Source organism: Fusarium mangiferae (genome assembly GCF_900044065.1).
Source record: "Fusarium mangiferae strain MRC7560 genome assembly, contig: FMAN_scaffold013, whole genome shotgun sequence".
NCBI classification, from domain to species: Eukaryota; Fungi; Ascomycota; class Sordariomycetes; order Hypocreales; family Nectriaceae; genus Fusarium; species Fusarium mangiferae.
Window position 1 is genome coordinate 980,768 of NW_024573933.1, and position 18,731 is coordinate 999,498.

Below are 18,731 nucleotides of genomic sequence, written 5' to 3' on the forward strand. Positions count from 1 at the left end.
TGAATTAAAGGCTGACACAAAACCCTTGGACCCTTTTTTTCTCTTGCCGTATGTGTTTTGCAGCTCGGATAAGGATTCCCACAGATTCTGTACTGTTGCACAGACCCATTCCCTTGGGATTTCAGGCGTTGAGGAGACGTTTGTGCCTGGAATGAGCTGAGATGAGACGCCGATGTGCAACGCGAGATGGGAGGGGACGAGAAACTACTGGAACATGACACGATAGATTCGATTCAGGGAGGCTCAGGAACAGGAAACAGGGACAAAACGCCCGCGATCTCCGCAGACTCTAAAAAGATATGGACCTTATTTTTTTTTTGTTATCTAGCAGACTATGGATAGCACTCAACTACATCACAGCGCCATAGTTAGCTCAATACGAAAAAAAAAATGACAAGTTACATGAGCTAATGTCACCACTCATCTCCTAGACCCCGTGATGCCCTTGAACCAAGAGACAGAGAGAGAGAATTACGTCTATCATGGACCACGTAGACGGGAATAAAGGACATGTGACAAATACCGGTTTAGCGACAAGGCCGGCGCGGAGACTAGGGTCGAGGCTATTGAGTTACGGGAATGGCTTCGTTGATGAGATTGGCGGGGTTGCACAGAGGTTCCCCAACACAGTAATTTATCTATCCGTACAGTGCAGTTCTTAGTCGCAAGTAGAGCACAAGAACCCCTGAAAGTCTCTTTCTGTTCCCTGGGCCGGCACTTGTCAGAGCGAAAACAGAGTTTGAACGGACCGGTGGAGGCTATTTCGTGTTTGGCTGTTTACCTGTTACGATTGGGTGTGAGGGAATATGCTTTGGGAACCTGTAGCCTATGAATGATCGTTGCATGGTTCGTTCCCGGCAGCCGGTTTACTTATCTAAACGAGGTTGCAGCGGAAACGGAGAATGCAATGTAGATCAGATAATCAAGCACAGGCCTGGTCAAGCTGAATTGCGATTTCGGGTGTAAGATGTGAAGGCCGCGATCGATGCCGGGTTCTGTACCCAAGAATCAGTAATAGTTGGATATGGGCTGCATGTATTAGGCAATGGATGAGTAAATGGATGGATTGATAGTTCGCTTTGCTTCTGAGACTGTTGTCGTAGGAATGCAAAAAGAGGCGGTTGTGCAGAACAGCGTGATTTGATGAACTACGTACGGCGGTGGCAATGACGCAAGAGATTAGAAGGCTACTGTACGTAAATACAAAAAGAGAAGCAAAAAAAAGAAACAGACCAACATGATCTTGGTATGGGGGGACGTGCTATTCCGTGCATTAGATTGCATATGTCGATTACCTTGGCCTACAGTGCAGTAAGTACCTAGGCTGGGTAATTCGACGCCTATACAGTAACAGGCGGAGTCTCTTCCCCCGTCGGGTGAACGTATCACATGTATTTGCGCGCCTGTATTTTGAGAGATGTGATAGATCGCGGGGAAAGAATGCGTCGAATTGGTTGGCAAGTCTGCCAAGCGAGACAGGCAAGACAGGGACAGGGACAGGTACATGACCTGCATGGCATTTTGTGGGGATATAATCAGGTAGAATGCCTGCCGTCGGATACTGTACTGCACTGCACTGCAATGCAATGCGAGAGGCGATAATCTGTTGAGTTGTGAGAAGTTACAGTGACAGCTCTGTTTTCCGAGGAATCACCTGTTAATCAATCTCGCAGGGTTGCATCAACTGCAGCCTTGACAGCTGTTCAAGGATACAGACCCTCTCCTCTGTAACTCCAGTTGAATCTTAATTCAGCTCTGAAGGTCACTGATGACGAATAGAAAGTCCTACAGTTTAAGAGATGCTATTGATACAGTGCACACCTCACCTACCTTACGTACCTGATCGACCCCCTGTAACTTAGCTCCGATCTTGGCATAAGCCATTAAAACAGGCTGCCTCCACTGCCTGCTACGGAAGGCCAAATTGACATCTATGCCAAAATTCATCTTAAGGGATTTTTTTTACTCTATCTACCTTAATATAGCACTAAAGGCCCCTTTAGGCTTCTAGGTAATATAATATTATTATATTAAATATTATTACTATAATGCAGTACTATAGACTAAGGCCTATATTAAGGGCTATAGCCTTCTCTTTTATATATATCTATATAAGCCTATAGTATACTATTTAAAGCTAAACTATTTACTTTTACTTTTATTATTATAGATTATATTAAATTTTACCTTAAAACTGGCTATAATTATAATAAACTTTATATAGAATTAAAAGCCTTTAGAAAAGCTAGTTTTTACCTATTTTATTAATAACTATTTATTAAAGTTATTAAAGTTATTAACCTTATTATAAGTAGCCTCTTTAGGCCTAATTTAATAATAATTTAAATTAAATAAATATAATTAATTTCTATTATATATATTAATACTATTAATATAGCCATTAAAAGCTAGCAGTATAGTATTATAGTAATAAACTATAAGAGTATAATTATTATTAAACTAAAGGCTATATTTTATATTACTTTAAGATACCTTAAAAAAGTTATTTTAGGTATTTTTATATTAAAGTATAATAAAGGAGTTAAAAGTAAGAATATTAAAAGTAAAATTATAGCCTTATTAGGCTTTATATTTTTATTTTATAATAAAATAGTTTATTTTATTATATTAAATTACTATAAAGAGTTTTTATTAATAAAATAAAAGCTTATTAATAGTTATATTATTAATATATATTTAAATAAATTTATTATATATAGAGATACTATTTATAAGACCTTATAGCTAAAGGACTTTTTTAAGGTAATAAATATTATACTTTCTATAAAGGCTAAAGCTTTAGTTTTTTTTATATTTTTATATTTTAATATATAAGATAATTTAAAAGATAGTAATACCTCATAGCCTAATAAGTAAATAATTAAGTAAGTAGAAACTAAAATACTTACTTTAAAGTATATAATAAAGATTAAAAAAGAGATAAAAAATAAAAAAGAATTTATATAAAATAAAAAAAAAGAGAATAATATTAAAACTAAAATTAAAGCTAAAGTTAAAATTAAAAAGATAAAAGATAAAGAAAAAAGATAATATAAAGATTTAAATATATTTAAGGTATTTCTTTAATTTATAATATTAAATAAAGGTTAAAAAGGTAAAAAAGATAAAGAGAAATAAGATTAAAAAAAAGCTAAAAGGCACCCTTTATAATTAAAGGCCTTATTATAGAGGTTTAAGGAATAATATATAGCTAGCTTTTAACCCTATAATTAATCTTATTTTAATTAATATTACCTTAAATCTTTTAATTAAGTAGCTATATATTAATATTATATATAGCTAAATAAGATTATATATAATTAATCCTACTTATAGGTATTTCTAGAAGACTAATAGCTAGCTATTTTTTATTAAGTATATATACTTCTAATTATATCTATAGATATAAGTATATAAAGAGCTTTAGGTTCTTAAGGGTATTTTAAAAAAAGATCTGCCCTTTAAGAATCTTTTTATATACTATAATTATATTATAAGGTAAATATATATTAAGATTAATATTATTATATTTAAAAAGCTCTTTAAAAGGCTATAATTAATTAAATAGTATTAAATAAATATAACTCTTTATTTTATAGATTTTTAGTTAATAATATAAGACCTAAAGCTAATTAAAAAGAATATATAGCCTATTATACTATTTATAAATATAATATATATTCTATATATATATAAATTTAAAAAGTTCTATATATATAATTAGTATAAAAAGATATAAAATAGTAATTTAATTTAAAATAAAATTAATAAAAAAATGCCTATTAGCTATAATTCTTTTAAAATACTTCTATAAGCAGTTAGTATATATATATATATATATATATATATTAATGTCTTACTTAATTATTACTAAATTAGTATTACTAACTTTTAATCTTTTTATTATATATACTTTTATTATATATTTAATAATTATAAAATTATATCTATTAAGCTATAGTAGCCTATAGGGAGCTTTATACTTATAAAAGGTAAAAATAAGCCCTAGCTATTATAAAAGTCTTATTACTATGATTTAATTAAATAATAAAAGGTATACTTTCTTAATTCTTTAAAATATAAAGGTATTACTTAAATATACTTTATAATATATTAGCTAATATATTAATATATAGCTATATAATATACTATAAGTATATATTAATTAATATATATATTTTAATTCCCTATATCTTTAATTTATTATAAGTATTAATTAACTAAATAAAGTTAGGCCTAAATACTATCTATTTAGTTTAATAGTATTATATTATATTCTATTAATTAATTATATTTATAGATATAAAGTTATAAAATGCTTTATATAGTGCCTATTAACTTAAAGATAGCTATTTTTATTAAATATAAATATAAAGATATTTCTAACTAAATAATTAAAGCTTAATATTTAATAAGGTATTATTCTTAAAGAAATAATATAATTTAATAAGTTATTTCTCTTTTTACTTAAAGGTCTAATACTATAAAAGGCTAAGGCTTTATTATATTTTAATTAGCCTCTTATTAGTTATTATAAAGCCTTTCTTTTATAACTATAAAAAGATATTTTTATCTTTAAGAATATTTTTAAAGAAAAGCTCTTTAATATAATTTTATAATGCCTTAATATCTTTTATTTATGCCTAAATAGTATTAAATATTATTTAATTTAACTGCTAAATCTAAAAATATTAATATAATACTTTATAAAAGGTAGAAATATTAAATTTAATTAAAATATACTATATAATATTATCTATAGTTATTTAGTTATAATACTTCTATTATTTAATTTAAATATAAAAAGTATTAAGGTTAATAGAAAGGCGCCTTTTAAAGCTTATTATAAGGTTAAAAAAAAGATTAATATAATATAAGAAAATAAATTTATATTAAGGGGCTTAAGATAAAACTGTAAAGAATAATATATAGCCTTATACTATAGTATATAGCCTTAAGATATAGTATATAAATATACTATATTAATTATAGCTAGTAATATTAAAAAAAAATATTTAAAATTATTTATAATAAAAAACTATAAAATACTATAAAGTACTATAAGGTATTATAAGATACTATAAGATATTATAAAATACTATAAAATACTATATATATATTTATTATAGATATAATTTAAAGATATAATTAATTAATAAAGTAAGTTAATAAAAATATTAAACTTTTATTATTAAATATTATAATACTTTATATACCTTATAGTTATTTACAGTAATCTATAATGCTTTATAATACTTTATATATCTATAATATTAATTATAATTTATAAGCTATAAGCTATATCTTTATAAAAATAAAGACTTAAAAATTAATTATAGGTAACTAAAAGAAGTTAATACTATTTTAAATAGTTATATATAGAATTAAAATACCTTATTTACTGCCCTTTACCTTTTTAGATTTAGATTTACCTTTACCTTTAAACTTTTTCTTCTTTTTCTTATAGTTAGTAACCTTATAGAAAAATTAAGAAAGTCTATAATACTCCTTTTTAATAAAGTCTTTTAATATATCTATAAGGTCCTCTTTACTATTAAATAAATCAGTATAGAGATATATAAGGTACTATAAGTATATATCCCTAATATAGCTGCAATTTAATTTTAAATAGTTCTAAAGGTAATTAATATAGCCCTTAAATAGAGCTATAATATAGTAATAGGTAAAAGCACTATTATTAAATATATACTTATTATATAAAAGTAATTTAAGTATTATAAATCTATATAAATAGTAAAGTATAGTATTAGCATTTTATAATAAAAATTTAAATATATATTTAGCCTTAAGGTTTTTATCTTTCTTTTTATATAAAGAAAGTAAATTAGACTCTTTAAAAAGCTATATAAATTAATATAATATAATATAAAATAGAAAGTAATTAAATATTTTATTTTATTTTTATTAAACTTTATATATATAAGGCCTTTATAGGAATAATTCTTTAATATATTTATATATATCTAAATAGTTAACTATAGGTTTATAGAAAGGCATTTAGCCTTATAGTTAAAGGTAAGGGTAAGAATTTTATTAACCTCTTTAATTAAATACTTAAAAATATAATTATTAAAATTATATTATAAAGCTTCCTTTATAGCTTTATAGTCTTTATTATTATTATATTTAAGGATATATAATTAATATTTAAGTTACTTTTTCTTAATAATATAATCCTCTTTAAAAGCTTTATTTTTTATTTTTATTTTAGCCTAAATAAGTATTTTTATAAGCTTATTATAATATTACTTTAATTTAATATATTTTACTTTAAACTTTTTAGTAATAATATAGATTTCTTTAGCCTTCTTTTTTTAAGTAATAATATAGTTAGCTTTAAGCTTTTTCTTAAAGGCAATATATTTCTCTTTAGCCTTTTTAATAGTAATATAATTAGCTTTAGCCTTTTTAATAGTAATATACTTAACTTTAGCCTTCTTTATAATAATATACTTAACTTTAGCCTTCTCTATAAGATAGGCTTTTTTAGCTTTATAGGCTAAGTATTTCCTTTTAGCTTTTATAGTTTTATAGAGAGCTATAATATTATAAAATTATATAGATCTTTATAATATTTAAATAAATCTTTTAATTAAATATTAGCCTTAAGTTACTTATATAATATATTAAAATATAAAAAATAAAAAATAAAAGAGATATAAAAATAAAGCCTTTAATTATATAATTTTAATTAATATAATATAAAGGTATAAAAAGGTATAAAAGTAAAATAAAGAAAGGGTTAATATAGGCTAAAGTTTAGCGCCTTAATAATCTAGCTTTAGGTATAAAATTAAAGGGGAATATACTTTAAATTACTTTAAAGTAAAATAAAAATAAAGCTTTAAAGTATATAAATTTAATAAAATATATATTAGGTTATAGAAGGTAATTACAGATAGATATAATATATTAAAAGTAGGGATTTCTTACCTTATAAGATATAATAGATTTAAAGGATAAAAATAAAGCTAAACTTAAGATTAATAATAACTATTATAAAATTATATAAAGCTATATAACCCTTTTAAATAAGAGGCTATAATTAATTAGACCTATATTTACCTTATTTATATTAAATTATAAGAAATATTAATTATAGTATTATATGGTATAGGGTTGGCCTATTAAGAGATAAATTTTAGCATAGATATCGATTTGGCCTTCCGTACCTGCAAAGGCTAGAGGCTCACAAAGGGGCCTGTGCGCTTGGCACTCGCTGCTGTGCCACAGCCAATGACAAATCCGCGGAGTATTGCCGTCTGAATAATGTCATATCACCAATCTCCACTGCCGGCCCAGCCAGCAACATGCACATGCATTGCTAGTAACCAGCTGAGGAACGGAGCGTCAGCACTTTTTATTCCCGTCTCTCTCTCCATCTCTTTTTACTGTATGCCCATGATCGTCAGAGTCGAGGCCCGGATTATCTCGACCGACGCAAACCCCGGGGATCCCGGAGCCTGGTTGTCTCGATGCTGAACCTGGCTGACTTAGCAATCTCGCGATGGCCTCGCTTCCATCTTACCAAGATGCCATCTCTCCCGACTGGCTGCCCCTAGTGGCTCCCTACATCTCTCCCAAGGACTATCCGGCTTTGTGCGGTGTAAATCGCCGGTATTGGGACGTTTTTGCCCCACGCATATGGAGTCGTATCCCACGCTCAGACATTGTTACCGGTCTTGATGATGCAGAACATGGTGAGCCGCCAACTGAACAATGCCCTAGTCTCTTGCCCTCATAGCAGGAACTGATTAGTTTCATCAGATTTGGATTGGTTGATGAACTCTGTTTTCAACGGCGTCAGTCGGGTGAGATCCGAGACGTTGAGCCTTGTTCGAGTCTTTGATGCTCGCTCCATCAGGGGCACATATTCTCTCAGCATGGGTGTCAATCTCAATACGAGCTTGAAGAATGCAGTCAGGTTCTTACCAAACCTAATCTGTATTCTCATCGATGGCCATGAAGATCTTGACCCTTCTGAATCCTTCGCAGAGGTTGGCCATCGGATTCAACTCCTCAGCATGGCCGTTTGCCCTGTGTCACTATCAAACAAGTTCATCAACACCCTTCGCGGAATTGTCTATCTAGATCTGTCGTACACTTCGGGGTCACTCCGTCCCTTATTCCAAGACGATGTGCTCCCTGAACTACGTGTCCTGAAAATCCAAGGCAAGGAGGTCGACGACACCACCGTCGAGAATCTAACCGCTCGATTCGGAACTCGTCTATGGAGCTTGGACTTGAGTAACAACAAGCTAACAGACCAGGCGCTCGATAGTATCGGGGCTCATTGTTTGCAGCCAGCCGATCCTCCCCCGGATACCAACTTTGATGTCGAGGGTAAGCTGGAATTCAGATGCACAACCCCTGACTTTGGGACTTGGATTCGCATTGTTGAGTCTGAATGGAGTGCCTCTTTCAGTCACCCAAACAGACATTTTGTCGACGCGCCGTTGTATGATCTTCACGATACATTGCCCCAAGAATGTGCGTCTAAACGACTGGACGGGAAGTTCCCCGTCAAATCAGATGCGGCGGACGCCGTTTGCCGGGGCCTCCAAGGCGAGGACCCCTATTTCCCGCCAGCGAGCTTTCAAGCGTTACGGGGGCTTACGCATCTCAACGTCTCTGGCAACAGGGTCTCAGCCCTCGGCGTCATGAAGCTGCTTACGCTGTGCCGTGGGCGCCTCGAGCAGTTTAGCTGCGACTCGATGATGCTTGTTCCGCCTCTGAAAGGAACTATGGCCGCAGTGTGGTGGCCTAAGGCGGCTAAACTCTATGGCTTTTATGCTACACATACACTACGGCCCGTGCTGTCGTCCAACTTGCAGGTAGTCAAGCTACACCATTCAGTAGTGACTCAAATTCCCACATTGGAACTTGAGGGATTCTCCAGCATGGCTTGTCTGCACATCGCTGAGAATATCCTACTGCCGCGGGCTGAGATGGCCTTCCCCGAGCCATTTGTCCCTGATATGAACCCACGCATCACCTCACTAACCCTTACACATATTCCGCGACGCTCGAGTGGCCCGCTGATCAATAGACTGATTTCCTTCCTAAAACTTCTCTCTGCGCAGGAGCGTGCGCTTTTTGACCTGTCATCTCGGCGGGGTCCCAGCGTCTTGGCCGGCCTCCGTCACTTCCGGCTCGAGTTCGAGCAGGATGCTTACGAGGGTGATGCCTATACTGCAGGAGAAATAGATGCTGAGGAACTGCTAAACTCGGGCGATAAGGGGTTCAGTTTCTTTGATGACGAGGCCGGCGGGCGCCCACGGCCCGTTCGAGAGCTAGCTACCTCTCCCCCTCACAAACGGGATCAGACGGAGTTTTCCGTTTCTCAAAGGGAGCAGGACCTGGAGACTGACTACCTGGATATAGACGTCTGGGTGGATGGAAAGTCCACTAGGGTCAAGGTATGGGTCGGCTCAGCCTCTAACGAGAGTAGCAACCCCATGCTACGAGACTATCGAGAGCTGGCGTTGCATTACAAAGTGCATGATCGTATCGGACCGGCCTCCCCTGCACAAATACGTGCGGGCGTCCCCTCTTCGGCACTCGTCTTTCACACAGCATGGTGTATGGCGATCATGCCCTGTCGGCATAGGTCTGCCGCCATAAGAGAGCCCACAAGGGTTGAGCTTGACGCGATGAAAGACGTGCTGTCTGAGCTAAAACAGTTTCGACTCCAAGGCAGGGCAAAATACCTCAAGCTGCAAGGCGAGTCTGCCAGCGGAACCTGCCCGCCTGGTCCACCCCATGGATTCTGGCTTGGGAAGCTCGAGGTTTCGACTCACCAGAGGGCGCTACGGAGCAAAACCGCAGACTATTGGAGATGAGCCGGGCGTCTAAACTACTGCCCGAAGAAATTGTGCGAGGAATACTCCGGACACTTCAAACTTTGTTTTATCAAATAGTCTGTCAAAGGGTAGGTTTCTGTGTCTGGAACTGATCTTGAAACTTTTGATACTTTCGTTTTGACGTCGGGCTAGAGGAGACCGAACATCGTCAACGGCGCACTTGGCATCGAGTTTCACAATTATCTGATGGGGAAATACTTGGCTAGCATAGGTAGGCCGATATACACCGAATGAGGAAATTCTGGGCATCGACATTTGCTCAGGGATCGCCAGCTCAGGTGGCAAATGTCATGTCTCTCGTCGCTGAAACTGTCGGTTCTTCAGGATGCATAATTCGTCTTCTGGATTGACTTGATTACGACGAATTCCTCTTATGTTGCGCTTTGATGCAATGCAGATTTATTCCCTCATAGTCTGGATATTGACAGTCAGCTCAAACCTGACCATATTGTGACCACATTCCTAACTAAGGAGATGATGGACATTCGCTTGCTAGCCGAGGTATGGATTCCAAGACAGACTAACTAGCAAGCTGACAGCTATAGCGAGTAACATCAAGTCAACGCGTCGTCCAAGATAGGCAGCCTCTTCATGGCAAATGATGCCAAAGAGGGGTTCCTAACAAAGTGCCCTGCATTGCGTCAATGCATACTAGAGTCTGGACCCTCAGCTGACAGGAAAAAGTTCGCCTACCCATGGACCCTTTTCCCTGCCTTACAGTGAAGAACCCTTGGGCATGTGCATCATGGACGAGAGGGGGGGGACGGAGATGTTCTGCGCTGTGGGTAAGAATGTCTTTGACGGGTTGAGTATAGAGTTTGGTGGCACACGGCACAGAGAGTTGATCTTGACCAGTCCTTGGAGGGCGTTGCAAAGAGAGGGCCCGAGCTTAGCTAACAGCAAGGAATCTGACCGTTGGGTTAGAACCAAACTCTCCCCTTTTGGATAAAAGCAGCGGGCTACAGGCACAAGGCACGGTAATTGGTAGAGTTTGGCGGCTTTGAAGCTATTCGCAACGGAGCCCTGAGTAGGAGACGGGGGCCCAATACGAGCAGTGCATTCTTGGCGCTAGCGCAGCGACCCGAGCCGTAAACGTTAGCCTCACCAGAACGGTTTCCCGAATGGCTGGATGGACTTCTCAATGTGCAATGAAGCCGAGCATTTGGGTTTGATTATCTTTCAGTTCAGTCTCCGTCTTGGGTTTCATTTCTCGCAGGACCAAAACAAAAGCGTCCCCATTCGTGCGTGCAGCATGCATGCATGCATGCTGCAGTCTGCAGTCTACAGTCTACAGGCTCGTGCTGCGGTGGTCTAGAACGCACTGGACCTGGAAAGCAGGCCCAGCTAATGTCAGTCTAGCCTCCAATGGGGCATAATTGCAATCTTTTAGATAATATTCCTGCAGCTCGAAGCATAAGGGGATTTCTAGAGCGTAACATCGTCTTGTTTTCCTACCAGGACCTGTTCCACGCAGCCGGAACGCAGTGCGACGGGCGTCGCGTTGCGCGTCGGCATCGCCGCGGCATCTACACTTCTAACCTGGTGTCGACGGAGGTGGCTGCCTGACGTCCAGGGATCACACGTATCGGGGACCTATGGCAAAGCTCCGCTGCTCCCGAGGGGTTGGGAACGGACACTCCCGTTCCTTGCATGGCTGTCTAGTGAGCCGGACTCTCGGGTCTGTTGGTGCTTCCCTTTCCTTCTTCTGGGCAGAGTATGCGGCTGTCATCGAGATCTTCAGCAGCTCTACGGACTATGGTGCTATTAATCCCTGGCAGAGCGTGGCATGACATGGGGAGTTGTCGAGCTATCGATCTCTTGCATACTGCAGCTTCGGCGAACGCACATGGGAGGAATGCACCATTGGGAACGCAGAGAGGATCAATATCGCGTGAGATGAGAATACCTTGCAAAGTAGGCCGAAATTTCCTCCTTGGCAGTTCGGTAAACCTCTGCTAATACTTGGAAGAGGTGGCAAAAAACTCTCCCGCCGGCTTCCACAAAGGCTAGCAAAGCTGTCAATGACCTGTCATTAATTAAGACCTGAACTAGAAAAACACACGGGCTGCTAAGGGGCTACCTCGTTTGTGTTATCACGCCACAAGCATCTTAGCAATTCGTCATAGTGACCAGTGCCGTTCTACCAGTAGCAACAAAAAAAAAAACAGAGGTCAAAGAGTCAAGGCCAGATCTTCTGCCATGGTCCCGTCCGTGTGGGGCCGTGCTGAGGTCCGCCCGGGCCGCGGCTTTTATCGTATAGGAAATCCGAGAGGCGCTCTGGAGTCTGGAAATGGGACAAGGCTGACAGGTTCAACGGCGATTGTATAGAACAAATGGATTGTTATTGGTAGTGGAATTGTGTAGGGCAACGCCAAGACCTCGAATGGCGATATGCTGAGCAAGTGAGAGCCTTTGTGATATAGAATATCAACTTAAACATGGGCAATTGCAACCCTGAGAAATAGTTGTTAGTTGTCTGTATCCTGCACCTGGATTCCTACATATCAAACAAGACCTCTGATTAGTGGAACTTTGAACCAAGCAGCAAGCAATCATTAATAACAGATGCCGATCTCAAGGCCCCTTGCAATAAACTAAGATATCTAAAACAAAACAATAGTGATGATCTCGTGTTATTTTTTCAAAGAATTAGTTGCAGCCTGTACGTAGTATCTTATCACAATGCCCCGTTTCCAACCCGTCGATCTATCCTCAGCATATTCTACTGAACCTGCTGGCCGGATAAACACACGCGCGACGCAAGGGTCATGCCAAGTTGATAGTGTACCAAGCTGAGTCACCGGGTGAGTCATCCTGTCAATCCGTCATCATGTCCACATAGTACGGAACAAGAGATGCGAAAAGACCGTCGGACATGGTGCCGCCATCTTTTCCGGTTTTTTCTGGGCCGGGCCGTGGTCCGCCGGAGTTTCACAGCTTCCGTCAGATCCCCGGGAATCCGAGATAGCACATTTGATGTTCCCCATAGCAATAGACTTGGTAGTCATTAGCTGCAAGGCAGACAGACTCAATCAAGTGCAGTAGTAAGGGGGGAAAATTATAATCCATAGGCTATATTGTTAGACATACTTGACAGAAAAGGGACACTCTCGGATTTCAAGGGATAAGTAACGCGGATAACTACCAGGCAAACGAGGCATTGCCAAGAGACAACGATGATTGTATAGAATAACTCGGCCATGATATGAATTATATTGGCCTTTGAGGTAGTGGCATCAAGTGATAGAATAGCTATGTGGACAGAGCTTAATGTCATACCCAACTTACTGATGAGAATGAAATTACCCAAGCATTGTAAGCTCAATATCAACACCAAATAGGTGTAAGATACATATATATAATTGACCATCAGTTTCAGCTCGCATCAATCATTCAACCATGATCAATAATTGTAGCCATATAAACGCACCATACAGTCTTTTTTTCGCATGAATTAGAATTTTTAAGTGGCGATGATTCTTCATAACAGGTCTATTGAGTTTCAAGTCATGGTTGCAGGCAACCTCAAGGCTTGCCCGTACCCTCTGATTCTACTCTCTAATTGAGCTCCCATGCAGAGATCCTCGAATCGCTAAGTTTAGGAGATTACAAAAGTATCCTGTAGCCAACTTCTTAGATCTGAATGTTGACCAAAACAAAGTCTGCCCTAATTCAGATCTGTTCTCATGGCTTTAGAATCAAGATCTCTTGGGTCCGGTCACTACAGCAGAAACCACTATCTTTTCTATTAATGAAGGCGATATATTCGGCTTCAGGTACTGGCTACTTCGGTATTCCGAGGGTATATGGGCTTCAGCATGTAATGCATACTTCTTGAACCACTTTAATAACACGGCTCCTTACATGCCACAAGATATGTAATATCACAGAACATTCATTACATAGTGATGAGGCCCCTAGTGGTACCTATAGTTGAAAGATGGAATACAACTCGTTGCTAAGGATGGTATCATTGCCTCCTCTGGGGAGGGGCTTGCTGACTTGAACGAGGATCTCTTTGCAAAACGGATTGCTGGAGCTGGAATCATATAAAGCTGCCAGCTCAATGAGAGTCGTCTCTCGTAGGTGTCTCAAACGCCCATGCAGGTCTTCCTCGTGTGCTCAATTCTAGGTCGGGCGAGTCCATCAATGACTGGAAGACGTCTCTCTGGGAATTAAGACTAACCCTCTTGATCATTCTAAACTACAATTCTAAGTGTGGGCTTGAAATACACGGCCGATAATCTGATGAGATCAGAACTGTGGTGTTGAATACTAGAGAGTATATTCTATTATCCTTATTAATCGTGTTAACCAGACCTGGTATAAATAGAAAGGCATACTACGACAAAGATTATATGTATACCGGGACACATAGAATGAAATATGTACTTCAAGTTCAAAACAAATCTGCATTCATCCGATACAGAACTTTTCAACGTTGGCTATTTTGCAACGCGATGTCTTCTGGGTGTGGACGCCAGCGGCCTCCTAACACTCGAGGCTATCTGAGGCTTGTTGACGCGTCTTCTACCAAACTTGATCTCTACACAAAGCTGCAATGGACTCGAGAATCAGATAGATGCCATATCATCAGACGCGGCACGGAAATGTGCAGGGGATAGTTATCGCTGCCAACTTTCCTTGATAAATACCCTAGACTGACAAAGCTTCACCTGTCGACCTCCGTCGCATGCTTTGTATATGATGCAAAACTAATCCACTGACTTGCTCATATTATATTAATGTGAAGCCAGGCATCGAATTTGCACGTTGCTAATCATGAAGTACTGGTCGATGATCATTCGTAACTGAAGACGAAAATACACGGATGCCGTATTCATTGGACTTGAGATACGCGCAAACTTATTGGATGATACATAGCAGGTTGGCTATCGAGATTTAGAAGAACATCTTTTGAGGAGAAGCATTTATATTGGAGCGAAGGACGCGAAATAAGAAAGTTATCGCGTCTCAAATCCTCACGTTGATGATATTGTTCAGCACCTGGGCTCAGTCACACACTGCACTGCTCCTTATGATTATCAACATGAATGTTCATCCCATATTCATATAATTATGTTTTGGAATCGAGTAGAAAATGCTAAGATGACGATGATCATGCTGTGCCTCTCTTCCAAGCAGACCAAGTCTCTTATAAACCAACCAACATCTACCAACTAATCTGGGCCAACACCACGAAGAAGAGTGTTACTCAGCACTAAATCAAGTATCTCTCGGCAAAAGCCCTGGTATGCTAGATAAAATAAAGTATTAAGCTCCTAGAACAGTAGGAATGGTGGTGTTTACGACAGTAAGCGCGTCTGCTGACTGTATTGGAGACTCCGAGCTCTGCTTATCCGACACTCCTTCACGAGTAATATTCGACCTCAGTGTCAGAATTACCCATAATCGTCAGCAGAAGCCCGAAAGATGGGTTGGAGCTGACGAGAGTTGATAAAGGTCGGGCCTCTTGCGTGTGTATGAGACACTGTGAGGTTCTTTCGCAGGGAAGTAGTTCTTGCAATATTCATTATGGGAACTGGCGATGCGGAAACCTGAGTTGAAATGATTTCTGTGAGAGCGCTCGATCACTTGCGACAGCAGTTTTGTGGTGAGGCTTTGCCCATCAGTCATGACAGCAACACAAAGGCACCTTCGACAAGCGGTGACGAGGAAGATATTCAGAGGATAGCGCCGCAACTCTTCCACAAACTGGCGAAGGATAACAGCTTGATTGCTGTAAATTCCGAAAATGAACTTCTTCGGCTCCCAGCAGAACTCCAACTTATGATCCTACAGCATCTCACATTCGGCGAGGTCGAGTCTCTACGACGGACATGTCGTCTCCTCCGCTATACTATCAACAAACCTTTCATACGCGAAGTCTTCCCCAGCATCAAATTCGAACTCCTCTCAACATGTTTTCGCTGTCTTCGCTACGACGCGATGAGAGATCATCTCATCCACGCCGATGAGTCTGACGCGAGATATCCTCTGGCCAACGAGTGTCTCGACTGCGTTTCCTCACGAGGAGGCTTCGTCGTGGGCCGCATGTATACCCTCGGAACGTTTGCGACGGTCTGTGTATGTCGATACTGTGGGTTTCCTGTTACGTCGGATGCGGCGTGGAAAGAGTATGAGTTCCATCGTGTGTGCTATAGGCGATATCGGATGATACTGCTGTACTACTTTTTGGTTGGCTGTGCGCAGAGTACAATCACCATTGCAGCAGCGTCGCTGTGTTGGAAGTATTACAAAAAGGAGAAACTGGTTCTTGGACCTACAGTGGTAAGTGAGTGAATGTAAGAGCATAGTGCTGTGCTGACGGGCGTAGGTCAACTTTCTCATGGCGTGTTGGGTGTTCTGCTTGAGTATGGTAAGGGGCACAGAGCTGAGGACTTATCACTGGTCTTTAATCTTAGAAATGGGTATTTTTGGACTTTGGATTCCGCCCCTTACAGGTGTTGTCAGGACCATGGGGATAAGATCCGAGGGAGTTCGAGCAGCAGACATTGCAACAATCTTTTTCATTGCTTGCAACACGTAAGTACAAATGCCGACAACAAAAGAATCACACTAATAGATCAGGTTATTTCGTTTCATAAACATCCTTGGAAACACTCTCCTTGTCTCCGAATATAAGCTCTGGCGCCGCTACATGCCAAATCAATCAAGGCCAGCTCGAATCCTCAACAAAGTTGTTGCGTTCCTCATTTTCTGGACGTACCCACCAAGTATTGAGCAAAAGTTCCCGGGGAAATGGTGGTTCTCCAGACAGAATACTCAGGCTGGAGGTGTTTGACACGGCAGATGGTGGATGGTATGGGGAAACGGGACTTGCAATCTGGGGTAGATCCGGAGACACGGAGGGCGTGGCAGTGACACTCTTCTATTGGTCGCTCAAGTTGCAGTCACTCCTTTTTTTCTCTTTCTCCATTTTCACATGAGTTCAGATCAGATCTAGTAACGTTTTGTTGATCGTCTTGGGACATGGGTCTTAAAAGATTATGGGGAGAGGCTTGGCTATGCGATGCAGGTCACTTCAGCCCAACAACTCAACCATGCGCTCACGGGAGATTGGATTATGTTGCTAGACACAATATCATGGCGTTGCTAGGTCTCACTAAACGTGCCTGTTTCACGAAAGGATTCTAGATTTGACATCCTTGACTTTCAGGAGATTATGCCGACAAGGCAACTCGGTAAAACTTGCTCATATTTTTTTTTAAGAAACTCCTGCTTTGAATACTTGAGCGTCTCTTCCTAGTTGGCATGCTTCTTGGTCATCGTCTCGGTATGATTGCTCGCAACTCGGGGATCACGGAACCCTTGGCTCTGATCACCGCGCTCAGCGACATTGCCTCCTCCCTGTCCAAAAGCGCCCTGGAGGGACTGCGAAGCTGACTGGTCATTGCTATTCTTGCTGCTGCTGCTGCTGCTGCTTCCACCCTTGTTATTGCTGTCGTCGCCGCCACCTGATTTGTCCACTCTAGGTTGGTGTTGGTCGTGCTTCGTCGCGTCTCTCTTGGTTGGCGTGCCATCGTAGTTGCTAGCCACTCTCGTATCCTTGGGCTCCTTTCCAGACCCGCCACCAGCTTTCGATCCTCCAGTGCCAAACAAGCCCTGCAACATTCCACTGGCATGAGAAGTGCTCGACGTACCGGGCTGGTCCTTGGCAGACATCTCAACTGAAGTTCGAACGTTGGAACCGCCAGCGCCAACTCCGCCGCCTACTCCGCCGCTGGGAAGCTTCTCTGGAGGTGCTGTGGTGCCCTCTTTGCGGTTCGAGTTGACGTGGCTAAGCTCGTGGCCGCCTGTGACGGCATTTCCTCCAATGCCGGCGCCGCTGAGTCCTTCGGCCTTTTTGGCCTCCGCGCGACCCCTGCGATCTTGCTCAGGTGTGGTCTCGGGCTTGGATCTGCCTAGATAGTAGACACCTGCGCCGAGAGCTGCTACACCTGAAATGATGGGAACTGCAGCGGAACCTTGTTGGCCAGCACCGAAAACTGCCTTCATCTTGGTGGTGTTTTTAAGACGTGAGTGATGTTAGAGTGTTTACAATTGATGCGTTGTAGAGCAATAGTTAGAGGTCAGATGAGATCAATTGGACAATGTTTGGTGAAGAGAATGGATTTCTCCCTTCTGTTTGTTTTCTACTGTCTCTGTCTGTGACGTCGTTGATACAGTCATGACGGATGGGCTACTCATGATGACAGCATAGACGTGTAAGTCAATACCATAAACAGCAAAACGTCAGGGGGACCAGAGCAAGCCATGATGGATCATTTATCGATAATGATGAGCCCTTTGACTAGGAGACAAAGCCATTAAGTCTTGTAATCACGATGAGGTTATAAAACGGCGATTGAATGTGTAAATCATCATGATCGAGCCGAGTTGATAACATGGAACTTGTGGGCCAAATGCCATCAATGACGGCGTGAGTTGGTTGTTGTTCACCGACCAATGAGATGACGAGTCTCGGTCTTTTGTTCTTCCGACAACCCCGGAAATACAGCACTGCAAGTACCGTATTTTTAGCGACCTCACTAAAAGGCGGAACCGCGATTTAGCGTAAGACTAAACCACGGAGCCGCAGTCAACCATTGTTTCCCCTCATCTCAGGGCGTCGCAGGGGGGTCAGAGGGATCAGAATCTGGGGCAATGGGGAAAAGGGAGTTGTTCAGACTCAGGCTCTGCACGTTCTTGGGCTTGGACGTGACGATCGATGGACTTTTGTGTTGAGAGTGGAATCAGGTGACAGTCAAAGCTGAAGTGTGCTTTGACTGTTGAGATGCTCTTCGATTCTTTGTTGGCAGAGATACAGCATATCAAGTGCTCAAT

The 18,731-nt window shown here is 39.7% G+C and overlaps 3 protein-coding genes across 3 annotated transcripts; 2 read left to right on the top strand and 1 right to left on the bottom strand.

Moving 5' to 3' along the window:
• Positions 1–7,528: 7,528 nt before the first annotated feature.
• On the top strand, positions 7,529–9,863 carry FMAN_00323 (uncharacterized protein; the record flags this gene model as incomplete). Its single annotated transcript, XM_041822161.1, has 2 exons — positions 7,529–7,742; positions 7,789–9,863. The coding sequence occupies 2 exons, from the start codon at positions 7,529–7,531 to the stop codon at positions 9,861–9,863; spliced, it is 2,289 nt and encodes a 762-aa protein (XP_041687868.1).
• Positions 9,864–15,452: 5,589 nt separating this feature from the next.
• On the top strand, positions 15,453–16,689 carry FMAN_00324 (uncharacterized protein; the record flags this gene model as incomplete). The annotated part of the gene is made up of 3 exons (XM_041822162.1): positions 15,453–16,175; positions 16,222–16,430; positions 16,476–16,689. 3 exons carry the CDS (start codon positions 15,453–15,455, stop codon positions 16,687–16,689), a joined length of 1,146 nt encoding a protein of 381 aa, XP_041687869.1.
• A 461-nt stretch (positions 16,690–17,150) lies between these two features.
• On the bottom strand, positions 17,151–17,903 carry FMAN_00325 (uncharacterized protein; the record flags this gene model as incomplete). The annotated part of the gene is made up of 1 exon (XM_041822163.1): positions 17,151–17,903. One exon carries the CDS (start codon positions 17,901–17,903, stop codon positions 17,151–17,153), a length of 753 nt encoding a protein of 250 aa, XP_041687870.1.
• Between the last annotated feature and the right edge of the window lie 828 nt (positions 17,904–18,731).